The 19543-nt window shown below is 34.4% G+C and overlaps 1 protein-coding gene across 1 annotated transcript; it reads left to right on the forward strand.

Annotated features, from left to right (window-relative positions):
• Positions 1–465: 465 nt before the first annotated feature.
• LOC128181971 (transmembrane protein 254-like) lies at positions 466–8768 on the forward strand. Its single transcript, XM_052850556.1, has 4 exons — positions 466–601; positions 6916–7016; positions 7523–7582; positions 8143–8768. Exons 1-4 carry the CDS (start codon positions 524–526, stop codon positions 8252–8254), a joined length of 351 nt encoding a protein of 116 aa, XP_052706516.1. The 5' UTR covers positions 466–523; the 3' UTR covers positions 8255–8768.
• The last annotated feature ends 10775 nt before the right edge of the window (positions 8769–19543 follow it).

Genomic DNA, 19543 nt, shown 5'->3' on the forward strand with positions numbered 1-19543 from the left:
ATGCAATTTTTTTTTAAGTTATCCATTTATAAATAATAAAAAAGATGTTTAATAATAAAAACGTAAAATCTGTAAATAATTATCTTTCTGGGTTATAGACCTGTAGGCCTATATCAATATATTTAAGTTATCAGTTGAATTAATAGGCCTACTTCGTGTTCTTAATATTGTTAGCTGTACACCATACATGTCTTCATCATGACCCATCTCATTTACCCTGAAGTGGCAGAGTGTGGGGGTGGGGACAAGGGACAAGGCCTATAAAGCTGTACACGCATGACCCGTGACGACTTCTTTGGAATGTCCCTCAATATCTGTAGGGGGTTCTGTTACTACTGTAAAGACAGTATTTTAATCCCCAGCCCTTGACAAAAAGTGTCCTGCCCCTATCGATCTATCCTATTCTTTTCCCGACTCCCCATACAATCGGATAATTGCCTAAATTTTTTGAACAGAGCTGTAGCTGTGACCTTTGTCCCATTGACCGGGTTTCTGTAATGAGGCAAAGGTTAGACAGACGGAAATGGCGGATCCGAACTACTTTCGATTTGTGCATGTTGGCTGGGCAATTTTAATAGGGTCAGGATTAGCAGTATTAACTGTAAGTAATTTCATTAATTGAAATAGTGAACAGGTCTGATAAATATACACTCAATATAGTAATAGAGGTTGTTGAAAAAAAGTGTATGTGTGTGTGGGGGGGGGGGGGGGGGGTGTTTGCTTTCACTTTGTTGTGCTGCACATATTTGGCTAAGTGTTCACAACCTGATCACAGGATAGGCTTTCCTTTTATGGCTAATGAAAATGACAGCCATGTTTTGTCAAAGTTAACTTAGGCATCTGCACAGGCAGCACGTTCAATGTGATTTAGTGAGTGTAGATCTAGCTATATGCATGGACTCCCTTACCAAAATATAAGGCCTCTGGCAAACAGTTGCCGCAAATTTGCAGAGAGGTTGCTGCAAATTTGCGACAAACAGTTGCAGCAAATTTGCGGCAAGTTTAGAATTCGTATGCAAATTAGCTTCTGGCAAACTGTTTGCTGCAAAGTTGCGGCAAGTTCAGAATTCGTATGCAAATTAGCTTCTGGGAAACTGTTTGCGGCAAAGTTGCGGCAAGTTCAGAATTCGTATGCAAATTAGCTTCTGGCAAACTGTTTGCGGCAAATTTGCAGCAAGTTCAGAATTCGTATGCAAATTAGCTTCCGGCAAACTGTTTGCGGCAAATTTGCCGCAAGCTTACAGATAGACATAGCAACTTTAAGATATTACAACATAAGAAAAACAATTAATAAACACTAATAATCATTTAATAATGAGTTACTAATACATGTACTATGCTTTTCAATCAATTAACAAATAACTTCTACTGGTGATTGACAAAGATGTTGTTTTACTTAAACAGTTGCAGCAAAATTAGAGATAAAGGACACAAGTAATTAACTTAAAATTTTACACATTTTATAAATTTCAAAAATAAACACAAAACTGATGAACAAACCATATTGAAATTTGACAAATGGTACTCAACCGATAGGTGATGATTTGTTGCTGCAGATCGTTAAACTTGAATGCAGTTTGATCACAACATGCATGCACAGATGGACTTGTCAAAAGTTCACAATGAGCGAAGTTCAAACCATATACCATATTTTTCGGAAATTAGGTCGATACTTTTACCGGTAGTTCACAATTAAGCCCTGCACGGTCACTGGTCATGTTACAATTAATCACGGATTCTTTAAGGCATTCTCGATGTCTTTTTTATGACGGTCTCCTGTACGTGCTCTCTGATTTAATTTCACACATAAACAATATCACACAAATAGCCGAATATCACAATAATGACCACAATGGAATGGTCAGACTTCAGCACTGTTGTTTATATGCTTTTCTACGTAAGTCTTACACAAATTCTGTCTTCACTCTTTTTTGGTTGCATCATTTGATCATAAAATCAGTGGGGTTTTTTTTTTTGCATGGTTTTCTTTAGCTGCAGATCTGTAGCTCTCTGGTTGAAAAAATTCGGAAAGACAAACCAGAGAGCTACAGTTCCAAGCGTTGTAAAAACCTCCGATTTACGCCGCCGTTTTTGTGTCGCTCGCTTCGGGAATTATATCCGACTTTAAAAGCATTCAACCGCCTAAAAAATTGGATTTTTTAATTAATCATATAGTTTACCCTAACTCTGCTAACTTTGTTTTCCTTTCAATGGTTCACAACGGCCATCCTTCGCCTTGGAATGTCATCGTTTTAAAAAACTCGCCTTATGACAGCCATGTTTACCTAGTAGCGAGTCTCGGGTGCGTCGATTTACCCAAATGGACCCAAATGAACCCAAATGGCGATTAAAGTGGAAAACAATTATAATAAAATCCTTATTACTAATATTATCACTTGTTTTAGTCATTTCATGGGGTTGTTAGCCGTTATTAAGAAAAATAAAGACCCAAATGGCGACCCAAATGGCGATTCAAGCGGAAAACAATTATAATAAAATCCTCATAATTTAGGGAAATTTGGAAAAATAAAAGCCGAAGGTCTAAAACAATAATTAAAATTATTTCAGTATATCTTTAAAAATTGTTTTTGAAAAATAAAGATGAGCATTTTATCTCGATTTGTAAAAGTATATAATGTATGTAATTATATTCAAATAATATAAATATATATATTATATAAAAATAAAACAACTTTTTAAAAAATTTTAATTATTGTTATGGACCTTCGGCTTTTATTTTTCCAAATTTCCCTAAATTATGAGGATTTTATTATAATTGTTTTCCGCTTGAATTTGGGTCCATTTGGGTAAATCGACGCACCCGAGATCTCGCTACTAGGTAAACATGGCTTAGCTGCAGATCTGTAGCTCTCTGGTTGAAAAAATTCGGATAGACAAACCAGAGAGCTACAGTTCCAAGCGTTGTAAAAACCTCCGATTTACGCCGCCGTTTTTGTGTCGCTCGCTTCGGGAATTATATCCGACTTTAAAAGCATTCAACCGCCTAAAAAATTGGATTTTTTAATTAATCATATAGTTTACCCTAACTCTGCTAACTTTGTTTTCCTTTCAATGGTTCACAACGGCCATCCTTCGCCTTGGAATGTCATCGTTTTAAAAAACTCGCCTTATGACAGCCATGTTTAGCTGCAGATCTGTAGCTCTCTGGTTGAAAAAATTCGGAAAGACAAACCAGAGAGCTACAGTTCCAAGCGTTGTAAAAACCTCCGATTTACGCCGCCGTTTTTGTGTCGCTCGCTTCGGGAATTATATCCGACTTTAAAAGCATTCAACCGCCTAAAAAATTGGATTTTTTAATTAATCATATAGTTTACCCTAACTCTGCTAACTTTGTTTTCCTTTCAATGGTTCACAACGGCCATCCTTCGCCTTGGAATGTCATCGTTTTAAAAAACTCGCCTTATGACAGCCATGTTTACCTAGTAGCGAGTCTCGGGTGCGTCGATTTACCCAAATGGACCCAAATGAACCCAAATGGCGATTAAAGTGGAAAACAATTATAATAAAATCCTTATTACTAATATTATCACTTGTTTTAGTCATTTCATGGGGTTGTTAGCCGTTATTAAGAAAAATAAAGACCCAAATGGCGACCCAAATGGCGATTCAAGCGGAAAACAATTATAATAAAATCCTCATAATTTAGGGAAATTTGGAAAAATAAAAGCCGAAGGTCTAAAACAATAATTAAAATTATTTCAGTATATCTTTAAAAATTGTTTTTGAAAAATAAAGATGAGCATTTTATCTCGATTTGTAAAAGTATATAATGTATGTAATTATATTCAAATAATATAAATATATATATTATATAAAAATAAAACAACTTTTTAAAAAATTTTAATTATTGTTATGGACCTTCGGCTTTTATTTTTCCAAATTTCCCTAAATTATGAGGATTTTATTATAATTGTTTTCCGCTTGAATTTGGGTCCATTTGGGTAAATCGACGCACCCGAGATCTCGCTACTAGGTAAACATGGCTGTCATAAGGCGAGTTTTTTAAAACGATGACATTCCAAGGCGAAGGATGGCCGTTGTGAACCATTGAAAGGAAAACAAAGTTAGCAGAGTTAGGGTAAACTATATGATTAATTAAAAAATCCAATTTTTTAGGCGGTTGAATGCTTTTAAAGTCGGATATAATTCCCGAAGCGAGCGACACAAAAACGGCGGCGTAAATCGGAGGTTTTTACAACGCTTGGAACTGTAGCTCTCTGGTTTGTCTATCCGAATTTTTTCAACCAGAGAGCTACAGATCTGCAGCTAGGTTTTCTTTAGGTCTGTGTAACCCAGTCACCAGGGCAGACACCTATTGGGAAGATAAATGGATTTCATATAAGCACAATTGTTTTCAGATTAAAACAAGTTAGCCTATCATATACTTAATCTATAAATCTATATAAAGCTACAAATTTGCACTAGGCCTACTCTAACTCTGACTATGCGAGTAGAACATGAATTCTTTTATTTAAGTAATAAAAATGTAAATCATATAAAATGTACTTTTACACTATGTAATGATAATTTCCTAAATTTGGCGTTGTTTAAATAAATTTTAATCATTTGTTCATGCATCACAACGATGTCAATAACGAGCGTTTTGCTCGATTCGACACCCCGCATTGTCATAGGGACGGCCTTATACTGTTAAACTCATTATAAAAGATCACAGTCTTTCGTTTTAAATTCCAATAACTGTTTAAACTGCCATTCAACGAATATGTTTTCATTACTTCACTTACTTTTTCAAAAACGTGCTCATGATCATGCAGATGGTGCATGCAGTGGCCATGGGTGTTGAGACTCGATTCATTCACTTCTATTCGTCCTCTGTTTAGCCGTGGATTTTCCAAAAGTAAACACTCCATTGACAATGTTTCTTTTACCTTGTGCACAGCCTTATTCTATGGTGGCATATCTCTGCCCCTTGTGTGCAAGTTATTTTTCCATCAAATATGTCGACATGCAAGATAAATATGTTGACATGCAAGATAAATATGTTGACATGCAAGATAATTATGTCAACATGCAACATAACTATGTTGACATGCAAGAAAATTGCATTCTGATAAGAATTATACAAAATCTCAAAAATTCTCAAATATCGCCCACTTGTGACATCCAAGATGCTAGATGCTACCTTTTTATGTCGACATGCAACTTATTTATGTTAACATGCAACTTATTTATGTCAACATGTAACTTATTTATGTCAACATGCAACTTATTTATGTCAACATGCAACTTATTTATGTCAACATGCAACTTACTTATGTTGACATGCGAGATGAATATGTTGACATGCAACTTAGTTATGTTTATATGCGAGAGAAATAAGTTTACATGCAACTTATAAGTTGCATGTCAACATAACTTAGTCGCATGTCGACATAAATATGTTGCATGTCAACATATTTATCTTGCATGTTAACATAACTAAGTTGCATGTCGACATAAATAAGTTGCATGTCGACATAAAGAAGTTGCATGTTAACATAAATAAGTTGCATGTCGACATTAATAAGTTGCATGTCGACATAAAGAAGTTGCATGTTAACATAAATAAGTTGCATGTTGACATCAATAGGTAGCGTATCTAGCATCTTGAATGTCACATGTTGGCGATATTTGAGATTTTTTATAACTCTTATTTGATTGCAGTGTTCTTGCATGTCAACATAGTTATGTTGCATGTTGACATAACTATCTTGCATGTCAACATATTTATCTTGCATGTCCACATAATTAATAGAAAAATAACTTGCACACAAGGGGCAGAGATATGCCACCATATTATTCCCTTATTTTCATTCACTTTACCATCTCGGTGATGGCAGACAACATGGCAGCATCGAATGTGAAAATTGGCGGCTAGCTATTGATCGACCAATCAGCGCGCGCGTAGCTTAACATTGAAACAAAAGTAAAAGTAGAAACAAACACTGAACAGCATAACGTTACGGAAAACTCTTCAATCTACATGATTCAACATCAAGCGGTTTATATACTCAAATCCAAGTTGACTGATGTTTGAACGTAGGAAAAAAGAATATAGCATAACAAAAGAACAGACAGGTTGGTGTTCACGTAATACGTGGGGTCTGGGGGGGGGGGGGGGGGGGGGGTTCATTATGAAGCATCATGCGATTAAAGTTGATCTTATTTTCGTAATAATATTTTTATCGAGACTATCTTACAATATAACTTAAATCCAAAAATATTAATTAGATTTATTTTTTCTCTATACACAAATTATAAAAGCAATTCATTATAATTGACAGTCTTAAATGTGTGCTGAATGTGTATATGAAATTGTATAAGTCTTATTTCTGGTAAAGCTTTGGCAAGCTCACGAAGTAAAACAAACAGAGAAAAAAGAAGAAATGTTTGTGGTTAACTTCTGGCAAATTTTTAGGTGTTTGCCAAAAGTTTGCCACTTCTGGCGAAGAAGCTGCAAACATAATTGGGTGTCTGGTAAACTTTTGGCAAAATATAAGAGGTTTACCAGAAGTTCGCTACTACTGGCAAAGATCGGCAAACAAGTTCTAAAGTTTTCTGGTAAACTAATCAGTTTGCCGAAAATTTGCGGCAAGTTTGCTGCAAGTTTGCCGCAAACAATTCATTTTGGTAAGGGCTGATGCATGAACATGATGAATCGAAATTAATAAAATTGTCAACAAAATATATACGTATTATCGTATTATAAACCGATAAAACAGAAAGAATATCTTGTTACATATAGTTGAATATATATTCACTGATTCCAATTTCCATGAGAGAAAAAGAAGCAACATTTAACAGTCAAGCGTCCTCCTCTCTCTCTCTCTCTCTCTCTCTCTCTCTGCGTAACACTATGCTACCGTTATTCAGAAATCTGTTGTTTATTTTTAGTGGTCACATTATGACCCCGATGGAATTCCGTGGATTTTTGGACCACTGGGCCAGCTTGGTACTTATCTAGGAAAAACATACCCAACACTAATCAGAAACATGTAGGTAAAAAACAAATCAAAGTACCAAGAGTACTGGTAGGCTGAAAAAATTCAACTGAACTTCACATAGAAGCCCAGGGATTTATTGTTGTTCACACTTAGAAGGACTTTTTCTTGCAGCAACTTATTTCCTTAAATTCACATATAAAAAACTTCATTATCATGAAGTTGGCCCCCTCCCCCCCCCCCCCCTTTTTTGGGAGAATGTAAAAAACTGGAATGAAAATAAGGAAATGAATAGTAAAATTGAAGTTATAGATATACTACGCCAGCTCCCCCCTCCCCCACCCCCCCCCCCCCACTCCTCCCGGATAAGGATTTGGATGATTTTGGAAAGTTGTTTTTTTTGGGGGGGGGGGGGGTTTGCCTGTCAAGATTTTTTGATTGAGTCTGGCTCCCCACTTTCAAAATCGATGCTACATGCCTGAAGGATTAACTTGGAGTAAACATCATAGATGTGGACTACAGTAAATTAAGTGTTGATGATATTTTCTGTGCTTTTACAGGTTTTATGGAACCATAGCGATTCATGTAGCAGAGGCTCTGTACTCCATTAAAGTATGCGGGTAAGTACGCTACAATCTAAAGCTAGGATATTAATGTTGCATGTTAGCTAAATTGAGGAAACATTTTCTAATATGTGCCAGAGGATATTAAATATTTAAAGATTTTAATATAATTAACATTATTCAAATATGTCAGACTGTGTTTTTAAATGTTTAATGTATACATGTATATATGTTACCTATATTCTGATTCTGAATTTCATAATGAGATTGGTTTAGAAAATTACTTTATTAAAGAAACATGACCTTGTGAATGGAACTCTTCATCCCTGTGGTATCATGATGAAACATTTATGATAAAACTAATCCTAATTCCATATAATTTACTGAATACTGTAAAGCAGAAATAAGTTTGTGCGTTCTGTTTTCATTATTTACATTGATGAAAAAAAAACTCAACCCAAAATTGTATATTGGTTATGTTTTCAAAAAATTATTTTTGAAACATCAAATTTCAATTCCATTGAATTACAATATTTGCATGTGAAACAAACAAAATTAAATCCCCACTAAAATATTTGTTATCACATGATGTAATATAAAGTTCTCTTTATCTTCAGAGATAAACACCTGAGCACCTCTGCGACCATTAAGTGGTGCCTACAGACTTTTGTCTTTGGATTTGCTTCCTTCCTTCGTTTGAACAAAGTCAAAAATGTCAAATCCAACTGATGCCTTCTGGGTAAATTTCACTCCTTGGAGGAGTTCACTGCTGCAGTACAATCAATTCTAGACCTAAACCTGTTTACTGTCAAATCAGGACCAGCGGTCTGCAGCAGACGACCATCTAGCAGACCAAATTAATTTATCGTAGACTAATTGCTTTTTGATTGGTTGGCTTGAAAATTCAAATTGATTGTCTCCATTATTGAATTGGATTGCATGGATACATTGGCATATATTCTGCTTTAATTTATGGCCAAAATTTTGTTAATATGTTCTCTTAATGAAACATCATGTATTACACCCTAATCTGAAGAAAAAAATTCCAATCAAGTACCTCATATTTTGTACATAACATATGAAGCATCAATTCCTCCATGTTTAAGAGAGTGTAAACCGAATGTTTTAATTATTTTATGAATATTGATGAATGGTTGTTTAGAAGAATATATGTCACTAAGGTGAAATGTAAATACTTGTATCTAATATGATAAGTTGTTAATTTTATACCAAAAAAAATGCATTTGTTGTTTTTTTTTACAGCTAAGTCAAATGTTGCACTGGTCTCCATGCACTTCATGTGATGACAGTCCCACAAAGGTTTCAGTCTGGGATTAATGATTTAGATCCTCATCCACACGTATCCTGTTAAACACTTACCATCACTTACACAGACATTTTTTTATAAGAACAGCACACAGGGGGTGATCCCAAGAAATATTTTCCAAGAGTTGAGAGGTTTGAGACGGTTTAGAATAATTGGATTTTTTTTTAAAGAAAAAAGACTCATGGGTCATTATTCTTCATCTTAAACATAAAGAGAATTCGAAATGACCTCCGTAGAAAATTGACCCCTGCTGTAGACAAGAATAGATGTGAGTTACCCCATATCCAAGCTATTCAACATTTAAACCAGTTGAATTATCAAAAAATAGAATGTGCATGTAGTTTGCATTATAAATATTATTCTTTATGTATAAAAGGTATCAATTGCAATTTTATATAAAAGTAAATGCAGTACATCTGTGAACAAGGTGTAGGAGAGGAGTGTAGTATAGTGTGTTAAATCGCACACAGTTTTTAAGGAGGCTGGGTGGTCAACACATTAACCATCAGATCTGCATCAAACTTTAAAGCAATATGAGCTGCATTTTTCATGTTGAATTTTCTTTTTACTAAAATGTTCTTTTCTACTAAAATGACAAAAATATTATGGTTTTTAAATTTCTGTTAGCCATATTTTTGTGGAAAAGGCCATTAAGAAGCCTTATTTGGAGAAAAATTGAATTATTGTCGTCCTGTACAAAAATTGATTTGCTATATATTCCTTAGAAGAGGAGTATTTCCTTTGACAAAAATTAATGATTTTTTCAAACCTTATCATAAAAGTTTAAGTTATATGCAGACTTATCATACTACCAGGTTTTTTTGCAGCAAAATTAAATTCTAAAAAGTACAGCTCATATTGCTTTAACATAAGATAATTTTGTCTATATACTAAAATTTAGTAAAAAAAAAAATCTAAAAGTTTAGCTTTAAAAGGTTATTAGTTCCTATATCTTTAGACAGAGCTAAAGAGTTAAATAGGTTTCCAAGAAAAGATGCTACGTGCTTGCATTTAATGATAAATATACCGTATGGCTGGTTTTTATGGCTTGCATATAATTCTGGGCTATTTTGGCGATTTATGAAGAATCGCCAAAATTAAAATCACCATTAAAGTACTTCTATGTTGATTTTGCTAACAAACATGTAGTTTTTGGGCTTATTTTTTTTTATGTATTTACAAACTTGAATCTACACTTTCTGAGGATGCTTTCACACAAGATTCAGCTTTTTTGGCCAAATGGTTGAGAAGATGATTTTTAATGATTAACTCTATATATTTCTATGTAAAACTTTAACCCCCCACCATTGTGGCCCCACCTTACCCCTGGGGACCATGATTTGAACAAACTTGAATTTTCACCATATGAGGATGCTTTTACACAAGTTTCAGCTTTTTTGGCCAAATGGTTTTTGAGAATAAGTCTTTTGAAAAATATCACCAACTTTTCAATAAATCCTAATTATTTCCCCCTTAAAAGAGAGCATGGCTCTTTATTTTAACAAATTTGAATTCCCTTTACCCAATGATGCTTTGTGCCAAGTTTGGTTGAAATTGGCCCAGTACAATTCAGGAGAATAAACCAAATTTGTAAAATGTTTACAGACGGACGGACGAACAGCCGGACGCAGGACAAAAAGTGATCAGAAAAGCTTACTTGAGCTTTCAGCTCAGGTGAGCTAAAAATTACTTTTAGTCTCCTTTACACCTGTGTATTTCATTAAAAAAAAAAAAAAAGATTGAAGCTTAAGTAACCAGGATCAGACATCAAACTTTACCGCCTTGTAATGGCGACTTTGGAATTTTGCCCAAGTACAATAACTTCTTACCTGTTAAAAATAAACTGACTGTGATGAAGTTCAATTCAGTTTTTTTCAGTTTTGTATTTTGTTTGTGTAAATAGTTGTAATTTTGGATTAAGTTGTGTTCCATATTTGTCAATCGAGAGTGTTCGGTATTGGGGCTATTTTTAGTATAACCGGTTTGGTGAGTTAGAGCCATGGCTGCTTGTCAAGTGTGCGGCCACGTTGTTGAATTTGTCCTCCAGTTTTTGTTCCCCGCCGCAACGCGGAGCGGGGACATAGAAATGCCGGGCGTCTGTCCGTGTGTCCGTGGGTCCATGCGTCTGTGTGTCCGTCCGTCACACTTTTTTGTAAGCACTCTCATGCCTACAAATTTTGACGGATTGTCATTAAATTTATACCAAATGTTTATACCACTATTAACTTGGTCAAGTTCGAAAATCAGCATTGGTCGATTCTTTTTGTTGGCGTTATGGGACTTTGACCACAATAATGACTCCGTTTTATCCAAAAATTGACCTTGTAAGCGCTCTCATGCCTACAAATTTTGACGGATTTTCATTAAATTTATACCAAATGTTTATACCACTATTACCTTGGTCAAGTTTGAAAATCAGCATTCGTCGATACTTTTTGTTGGCGTTATGGGACTTTGACCACAATAATGACTCCGTTTTATAAAAAAAAATTGACCTTGTAAGCGCTCTCATGCCTACAAATTTTGACGGTTTTTCTTTAAATTTATACCAAATGTTTATACCACTATTACCTTGGTCAAGTTCGAAAATCAGCATTCGTCAATACTTTTTGTTGGCGTTATGGGACTTTGACCACAATAATGACTCCGTTTTATAAAAAAAAATGACCTTGTAAGCGCTCTCATGTCTACACATTTTGACGGTTTTTCTTTAAATTTATACCAAATGTTTATACCACTAATACCTTGGTCAAGTTCGAAAATCAGCATTCGTCGATACTTTTTGTTGGCGTTATGGGACTTTGACCACAATAATGACTCCGTTTTATAAAAAAAAATGACCTTGTAAGCGCTCTCATGCCTACAAATTTTGACGGATTTTCATTAAACGTTTTTACCACTATTACCTTGGCCAAGTTCCTAAATCAGCCTTGGTCGATAGACTCGATACTAGTATACTGCTTGACCGGCGGGGGACCGAGGAATTCTATTAATATTCTTGTTAAATTTTGGCGAATTCCAGAAGTAAGTCTGGTAGACTGTTAGCCATAAATTACTGTAAATCTGTTTGGGCATTTGCTTTTCTCCAGCCGGTAAGTTTTTGTATATATTTTGTCAGTTTCATGGTATATTTACGAGGGTGTGGTCTTTGTTATTTTCGTTGTGTAAATGAGTATGTCTATAGGTTTTAGAATACGTAATTATTGTTTCAGTGCAGGGATAGTTATATCGTTAAAGCCGGTGGGTCAGTGGTGAAACGTCAGTGAAGGCTTAGCGTAGCATATGTGGGGCAGGACTAGGACCGAGAACTATTAACGGAGCAGCACGTGACGCAAGTGGAACGCACGGGAGCTCGTGTTTGACGAACGTTTATGGTTAGGAGGCAATGTGTGGACAGTTTTCAAGTGAGAGACCTTCGAGTCCGGGACTGGAGACGGAACGTTCTGTTTATGTGTTTTGCGTGCTATGGAGGCCCAGTGGTGACTATTTTAGGGTGGCTGTTGCAATTATTTGAAGCCAAACTTTCAATTCTAATTTTATGATAAAATGATTTATCATTTTACCTAGGGATAAAAATTGATTGTTTCATTACAGATAACTTTCCAATTTACTTTTTCTGTGAAATTTCATATAACGGTATTGGTAAATTTGATTTGTTGGTTTATTTCTTTACATACTGTTAAAGCTATAATTAGCCAGCGTTTAAAGCATTTATTTGTTTCACATATATATATATATAGAGAGAGAGAGAGAGAGAGAGAGAGAGAGAGAGAGAGAGATACTGACAATTGAATGTGATAAAAATTAATTCACTGTTGTTTCATTGTCAGTGTTGATTGATTAACTTTTTAAAGTTATATTTTCTTTCTTAGTGAGAGAGTGAGGTTGTGTGTTTGTGAGTGTGAGTCTCTTCATATTCTATTATTTTAATTTGTTTTGTTGATAAATAAATTTTGTTTTGTTTATTTTACTGTTTGTCGTTTTCGCTATCACCTCCACAGAATTAAAAAAGAACTTCATTACACGGACATTAGAATTATATTAAAGGAAAAGGAAACAGCAAAATTACATCCGCCAAAATTGATGGAAAACCTTGTAGGCCCAAGTATTGCCCCTTCGCTTACACCCGTGTTTGAACGGAAAGTCGTACCTGTTATTAAAACTAGATACATGTACATGTAGCAATATGATTTTTGAAACCTATGTACTGGTTTTATAATGCTGTTTGTAACCACTGTTTTGGCATAAATTTAGAAAACCTGCATCGAGAAATGAATATACATAAAGAACTCTGTATAAAAGCAATTGATATTCTGAACTTCTAGCAAGATGCAAGTGCAAACAGAGTACATGTATAGTCTATGGAACATCTGTCGATATTAATGTGGATTAAAGTACATTATATAATTGAAATACTTTCACCAGCTTAGATTTTTTTTCCCCAATATTTAACCAAAAATACGTTTTAGAAAATTTTGGAAAGGTAAAAATTGTTAAAATCCTCATGACTTTCAGGTTAGTAGAGAATAATCTAATCCACTGCGCCTACATCTGATTTAAGAGGCAGGATGGTGTTGTTATCAGCTCTTCTGTGTTTGATGTAAGTCCAGAATCGTTTCATACAATTTCCGTGCTCTGAAGTAATGTCTGCCTGGGGAGAAACAATGCCCTCAACGTACTGCCAGTACTCCTCAGCTGTCTCTGCGTTTCCTGCTTCAATGTTTGGTATTCTCTTTTTTGTCATATTCCCAGACTTTTGTAGGGACGATATCTTCTATTAATGAGTCTTTTCAGGTCGATCTCTGTTTATCCACGGGTAGCCATCTTTATTCTTTGCTCTTTTGTTGGGATATGTTACTTTTTACGCTACTTTCCAGGTTGGTCTGGAAGTATTCCCACAAGTCGTTAACTGATGTTCCACGTCTCTCCATGTTTAGAATTTCGATGTGGATGGAGTTTATATCACTGATCACTTGTTCCCGTTTTGCTTTGCCGTATAGGGGAATCTCACGTGGCTTTTGTTATTGCCTTGTTGGTACAATATCTGTCTCTGTGTAGAAAATGTCGTGATCAGATACTCCAGGGATGATTTCTGTTCGAAAGCTGGAAGGATGGTTTGTTTCAATGAGGTCTAGAGTGTTAATACCTCTGGTCGGTTCTTCTACTCTTTGTATGAAACCATTGTCGTCTGATATATCTGTGTACTTGTGGTGGATTGATGGGTATGGACTGTTGGGTTTTAGTCTGTTGTTTTTCCAGTCCCATCCTGGTAGGTTGAAGTCTCCTGCTACTACTATCAAATAGATGATATCAGGTTGTGTACTACTTATCATGTTGTCAAGTAAATGTTGCTTAGTTTTAATTGACTGAAAATTTACATTTAGGATCCTTAGAGGCTGCTGTTACCTTTCTGTTGTTTTGACTTGGTGTTGATGAGTGGACTGGTTTTAACTTATTTGATGACACTGGGCTGGTGAATGATGTGTCTGACAGGATACTGTACTGGTTGGTGGTGCTAAATACTAGTACCATCGAAAAGCAGAATGTTGAGTAATTCGGAGCATTACATACAACGCAATCCTAAGCAACTGCTGAGTTGTCCACATGTTCCAAGTAAAGGCTAGATTTCATAGATTGGCAGTGTGCGTGGTACCATTGGTTACAAGTATCATATACAGTGTATAATCCCTCGGTCTTCCCAAGTCACTGGTTGGTCACATGTCCCACGTGGATACAGTGTGTCTGTTGTTGTTGGACCTGGATTCAAATTTACATCATTTGAGAGAGTAATCAAAATTACTGCTAGCTATGCTAGGGATTCTGATGGACGAATCCTTGAGTTTGGTGTATACAGACCACTTGGTCTCCGTCTTTGGTTTACCAACATTATGTCAATGTCAAAATCAGGTGGAAAATTATGGTTGTTTACAATATTGAGTTGAACTAGTTGTTGGTCTGATGTTGTAGATGTATATTTGTGAATCGATAACACAAAAATGAACATCAATTCAAGCGTTGTTATTGTTGGTGCCATGTTGTTAAATGTTTACATCATGATAGAGTTCCAATCTGATAAGATTACGATCGATCTACTCACATAGAGACTCTGGAGTAAGTTAACAGTAAAATGCTGGATCTCGTACCCACTGACTGTGCAGAAAGTTTTTAGTTTAGAGAATTTATGAGTTAAATATTTAGAAAAGCTATCAAAATTCAGGGGCAGCTCAAAATTCCTGCCATTTTCTTTTCTTTTTATTTCCAAGAAAAAAAAAATAAAGCATTAGATGCAGCTTTTTATACATGTACCACTCAATTTTGCCACCCCAACTCTTTTTTCTCTGAAATAAAATTACATGAAGCCATATATAATCACGGTAACTACGAGTGGTTATTCAGTAGACACGTACAAAGCCAAGCAGCCTGCTTTATGTATGGATGTCTACGCATGCGCCAACACTGCAGAATATGGTCTTAAAGTAGGGATCTGTTGTTTATGCTATCCGTGTACATGTATTAGAGCGAGTTGCTCTGATTTGGTGCGAATTGTCATTGGTTGTACGGGGTCGAGTTGTCTTGGGGACGTGTTGTCCCGATTCCCTTTCATGTTTCAATGTAGACTGGCAATGCCTGTCTGATATGCGAGATATATACAGAAGGTGATCAGTAATATAAAGGGCCCTCTGGTGGCCGCGAAAATTACCGGTGACACAGAATTTAAATGTCTCGGGGAATCCAAAACAGTAGATTGGCAATGCCTGTCTGATATGCGCGATATCAATCGCAGCTTCTCGGGCCTTTCCGGCAAGCTCGGAAAAACACTTCCGAGCTTGCCGGAAAGGCCCGAGAAGTTGTGGTTGGCGCGATATATATCTTTCGTACGATAGAGACAGAGGACCAGTCTAGTTTCAATGTCGTCCCGGGTAACGTTAGACCAGGAAGTAATAAAAAATATCCTATCAGGAATTGTCATATTGGAATGGGGTTGGTATTTATTGATTTTATGACAGTTAATTTACAAGACACAAGTGTGAATAGATGAATATTGGATCAGCATGATCTTATTTTGATAACCACTTATAACTATAGTTATACAGCTCTATACATCAAACTTGTTGAATTAACATTGTAAAGTTACCGATGATAAAAATATGGGCCCCAAAACACCCAACCCGACAACAACCCCCCCCCCCCCCCCCCCCCCGTCCTCCCAAAAAATTCTTGATTCGGGATTGGGCTTTATCCAGGGAAATATTTTGGAAAAGGTTGTAATTGTAGGACACTATAATTGTGATGTAGACAAGTACTCAGTAAATTTGTCGATAAACTTTATTGAATGGAAATAAAATAAGAGACAGTTAAGAGTCCTATTATAATGAACTAAGTGAGCGTATATCATCAATGTAGAACATTTTTACTCAGGCTATCCAAATTATTGTTGGCTACAACTCGTGCACATAGGTTTAATTGAGAGAAATTAATATTCTTGTTTTCAAACCTCAAACAAACCTTTATTTTCTTTTGACGATAAAATCTCAAAGAAATGAAATCACTAAAAACTTTATATTGCACCCAGTGCATAACAATAAGTACATACATGTGGTAAATTCTTAAGAAATATAAATGAAAGCTAGACATTTTAGAATATATAGTGTATGAAAACAATGGGACATGGTCATATTATCACACACACACACACACACACACACACACACACACACATATATATATATATATATATATATATATATATATATATATATATATATATATATATATATATATATATATATATGTTTGAAATCAAGTGCAATTATGAATCATTTTTTGCAAGTCTTCAAATGTCAACAAATTACAATGGTTAAATTCAAGAAGTTGTGTTAAAACATCACAAAATTACCCTTTGTTCATTTTATGCACCATTAATTTCATGAATCTGCTAACACTTTTTCACGGGTATTTCTGACATGCGGGCCCATCTGATCATTTCCGGTGGTCAGTCATTTTGAGAGAGGTCAAGATGAAACATTTCACATGTAATGCATGTTTGATTAAGGTTATTAAGGTATACGTTTACTCAGAATGAATTTTTTTAATGAATATTCCAGTCCGAATTTCCTCTATTAATTTTCAAATTCCTACCCTTTTTTTATTCAATTTTTATACAAAAGAAATGAATGATGATAATGCTAAAACAGTTATAGCATTAAACTAGGTATATTGACCTTACTCTGCAAGCATAAAAGTTATATGAGGTCAATGATCAAAATTTTGAGATATGGTGTTTTTTTACCGTTTTTAAGCATTTTTCAATATTTTTGTAGTGGGTGCCATTCGAATTTCTAAGCGCAAAAGTGAGATAGAAACAACATAAAATATGCAAAATTATGTTGACTGACAAATAAAATCTTAACTTAATATTACAGTACTACCAAAAATATTTCATTGACACTACTGTTGAAAATATGCACCTTTTACTGGAAAATATATATGGCTAAAATTCAGATACTCTAAATTTTTACTCAGAATTAAGGAATAAAATTGACTCTTATCTTAATACACAAATAGCATAATTGGAGGTGATTTCAATTTAGTAATGAATAAAGACTTAGACTCTATGAATTATAAACATCTGAATAACCCAAAAGCAAGAATAGAAGTTTTGAAATCAATGGAGACATTTAATCTTGTGGACATATTTCGGGAAAATAATGCAAATTAAAAAAGATACACATGGAGAAGGAAAATCCTATAAAACAAGTCAGATTATATAGTTAGATTGTTTCCTTATATCTGAAACTCTAACAAACAGAGTACCACATGTTAAATTTGAAAATAGCTATCGTTCAGATCATTCCCCAGTAATTCTCTTTGCCTATTAGTTGATACAACATATATTAACTCTATAAAAAATAATTGGGGAAGTAAAAGACAATATGTTTGTCCTATATACAATATAGATAATTAAGATGATATAAGAAATGAAGATATCCAATTTTCAATCGATGATCAACTTTTTATAGATATTCTTCTTACTGAAATAAGGGGTACATCCATTTCATACTCTGCCTTTAAGAAAAAAAATCAAATGAAAGAGAAAAGGAATTAGAAAAAGAGATTACATGTCTTGAGCAGAACTTTACGGAAAACTCCTTAGATTTATTATCGAACAAACAAGACGAGCTTCTCAACATAAGAAAAAATAGATTAAAAGGTCAATGTATCAGGTCAAAGTCTAATGGATTGACGAGGGAGAAAAGCCATCCAAATATTTCATTAACCTAGAGACTAGGAACTACATAAGTAAACAAATACCAAATATTGAAAAAGATGATGGGTCGGTTATTTTTTATCAAATGAAAATATTAAAAGAAACTAAATCGTTTTATGAACACTTGTATAAGAAAAGAGAAATTATAAATGAAGAAAGTTTCCATGAAAAGTTAAAAAAAATAAAGTGTCCTAAACTTAATAGAGAAGAGGCAAATACCCTTAAAGGTCCTTTAACGGGTACAGAAACTCTGAATTTCCCTAAGAAAATGAAAAATTACAAAAGTCCTGGCCCTGATGGTTTTACAAGTGATTTTTTAAAATTCTTCTGGAGAGATTTAAGAACAATTATCACAAGAGCAATAAACCACTTTTTTCAATTAGGAACGTTTTCAGAAATAAATATACTAGGTGTAATAACATGCATTCCCAAATCTGGAAAACCTTAACAATTTCTGAAAAATTGGCGCCCCATTACTTTACTGAATGTTATTTACAAGCTAGCTTCAGGAGGATTAGCTGAACGCATGAAAACTGTTCTAGATAAATTGATAAATAATGATCAGACTGGATTTTTGAAGGGAAGATTCATTGGGGAAAATATAAGACTTATATATGACCTTATGTATTATACAGAGCAATGCAATATACCTGGCCTTTTAATGTTAATTGTGGTGTGATGTTGAAGAGTAGATTTCTACACAGTTCGAAATCTCGATTACATCTGATATTCAATCAGTTCTTTTTAAAAATATAAAAATAAAGAAAGTTATACATTTTTTAACCTGATAGGTCTTATTGTGAAGCAATATATCTTTTCGTGTAAATATAAAAGTAATCCGATACCAATTATTCATGCCTTGAAAAAGGTCATAACAGAAAGAATCTTAACTGAAAAATATTTGCCGTTGAAAAGATGTAAATAAAAGGAATACGAAAGCCACTGGCAGAATATCTGTGAAAAATTGTAGTTATATAGATAAGTTTGATTTTTCTGGTTTTTTTTTTGGTTTTTGATTTCAGTGAACCCTCATATCATTTCAATTGTCCTCAGTATAACATAGTCTATACATGTATTGTAATCCACCTACATAATCTCTCTCTCTCTCTCTCTCTCTCTCTCTCTCTCAAAATCAGTTTCACTTCATATGAAAATATACAAAATTGTACTATTAAGTAGAAATAGTTTAAAGACTATGTAATATGTTTTTACAAATGTTCCAATCATGTTGTTAATTGAAAATACCCAATAAAATATTTCATTGAAAAACAAAATCTGAAAATTTTAGTCCGAATTTCCTCTGTCTTGCTAAAAGTCCAGTTTTGTTTGAGTCTAATTCCATAACTTAGTAAAAATATCGAATGGTTTGTCAATACATGTAATATTCATTTTATAAATAATTTTAGTGTTGGGCACAAATTTT

The sequence above is a fragment of the Crassostrea angulata genome, chromosome 4 (assembly GCF_025612915.1).
Source record: "Crassostrea angulata isolate pt1a10 chromosome 4, ASM2561291v2, whole genome shotgun sequence".
Lineage (NCBI taxonomy): Eukaryota > Metazoa > Mollusca > Bivalvia > Ostreida > Ostreidae > Magallana > Magallana angulata.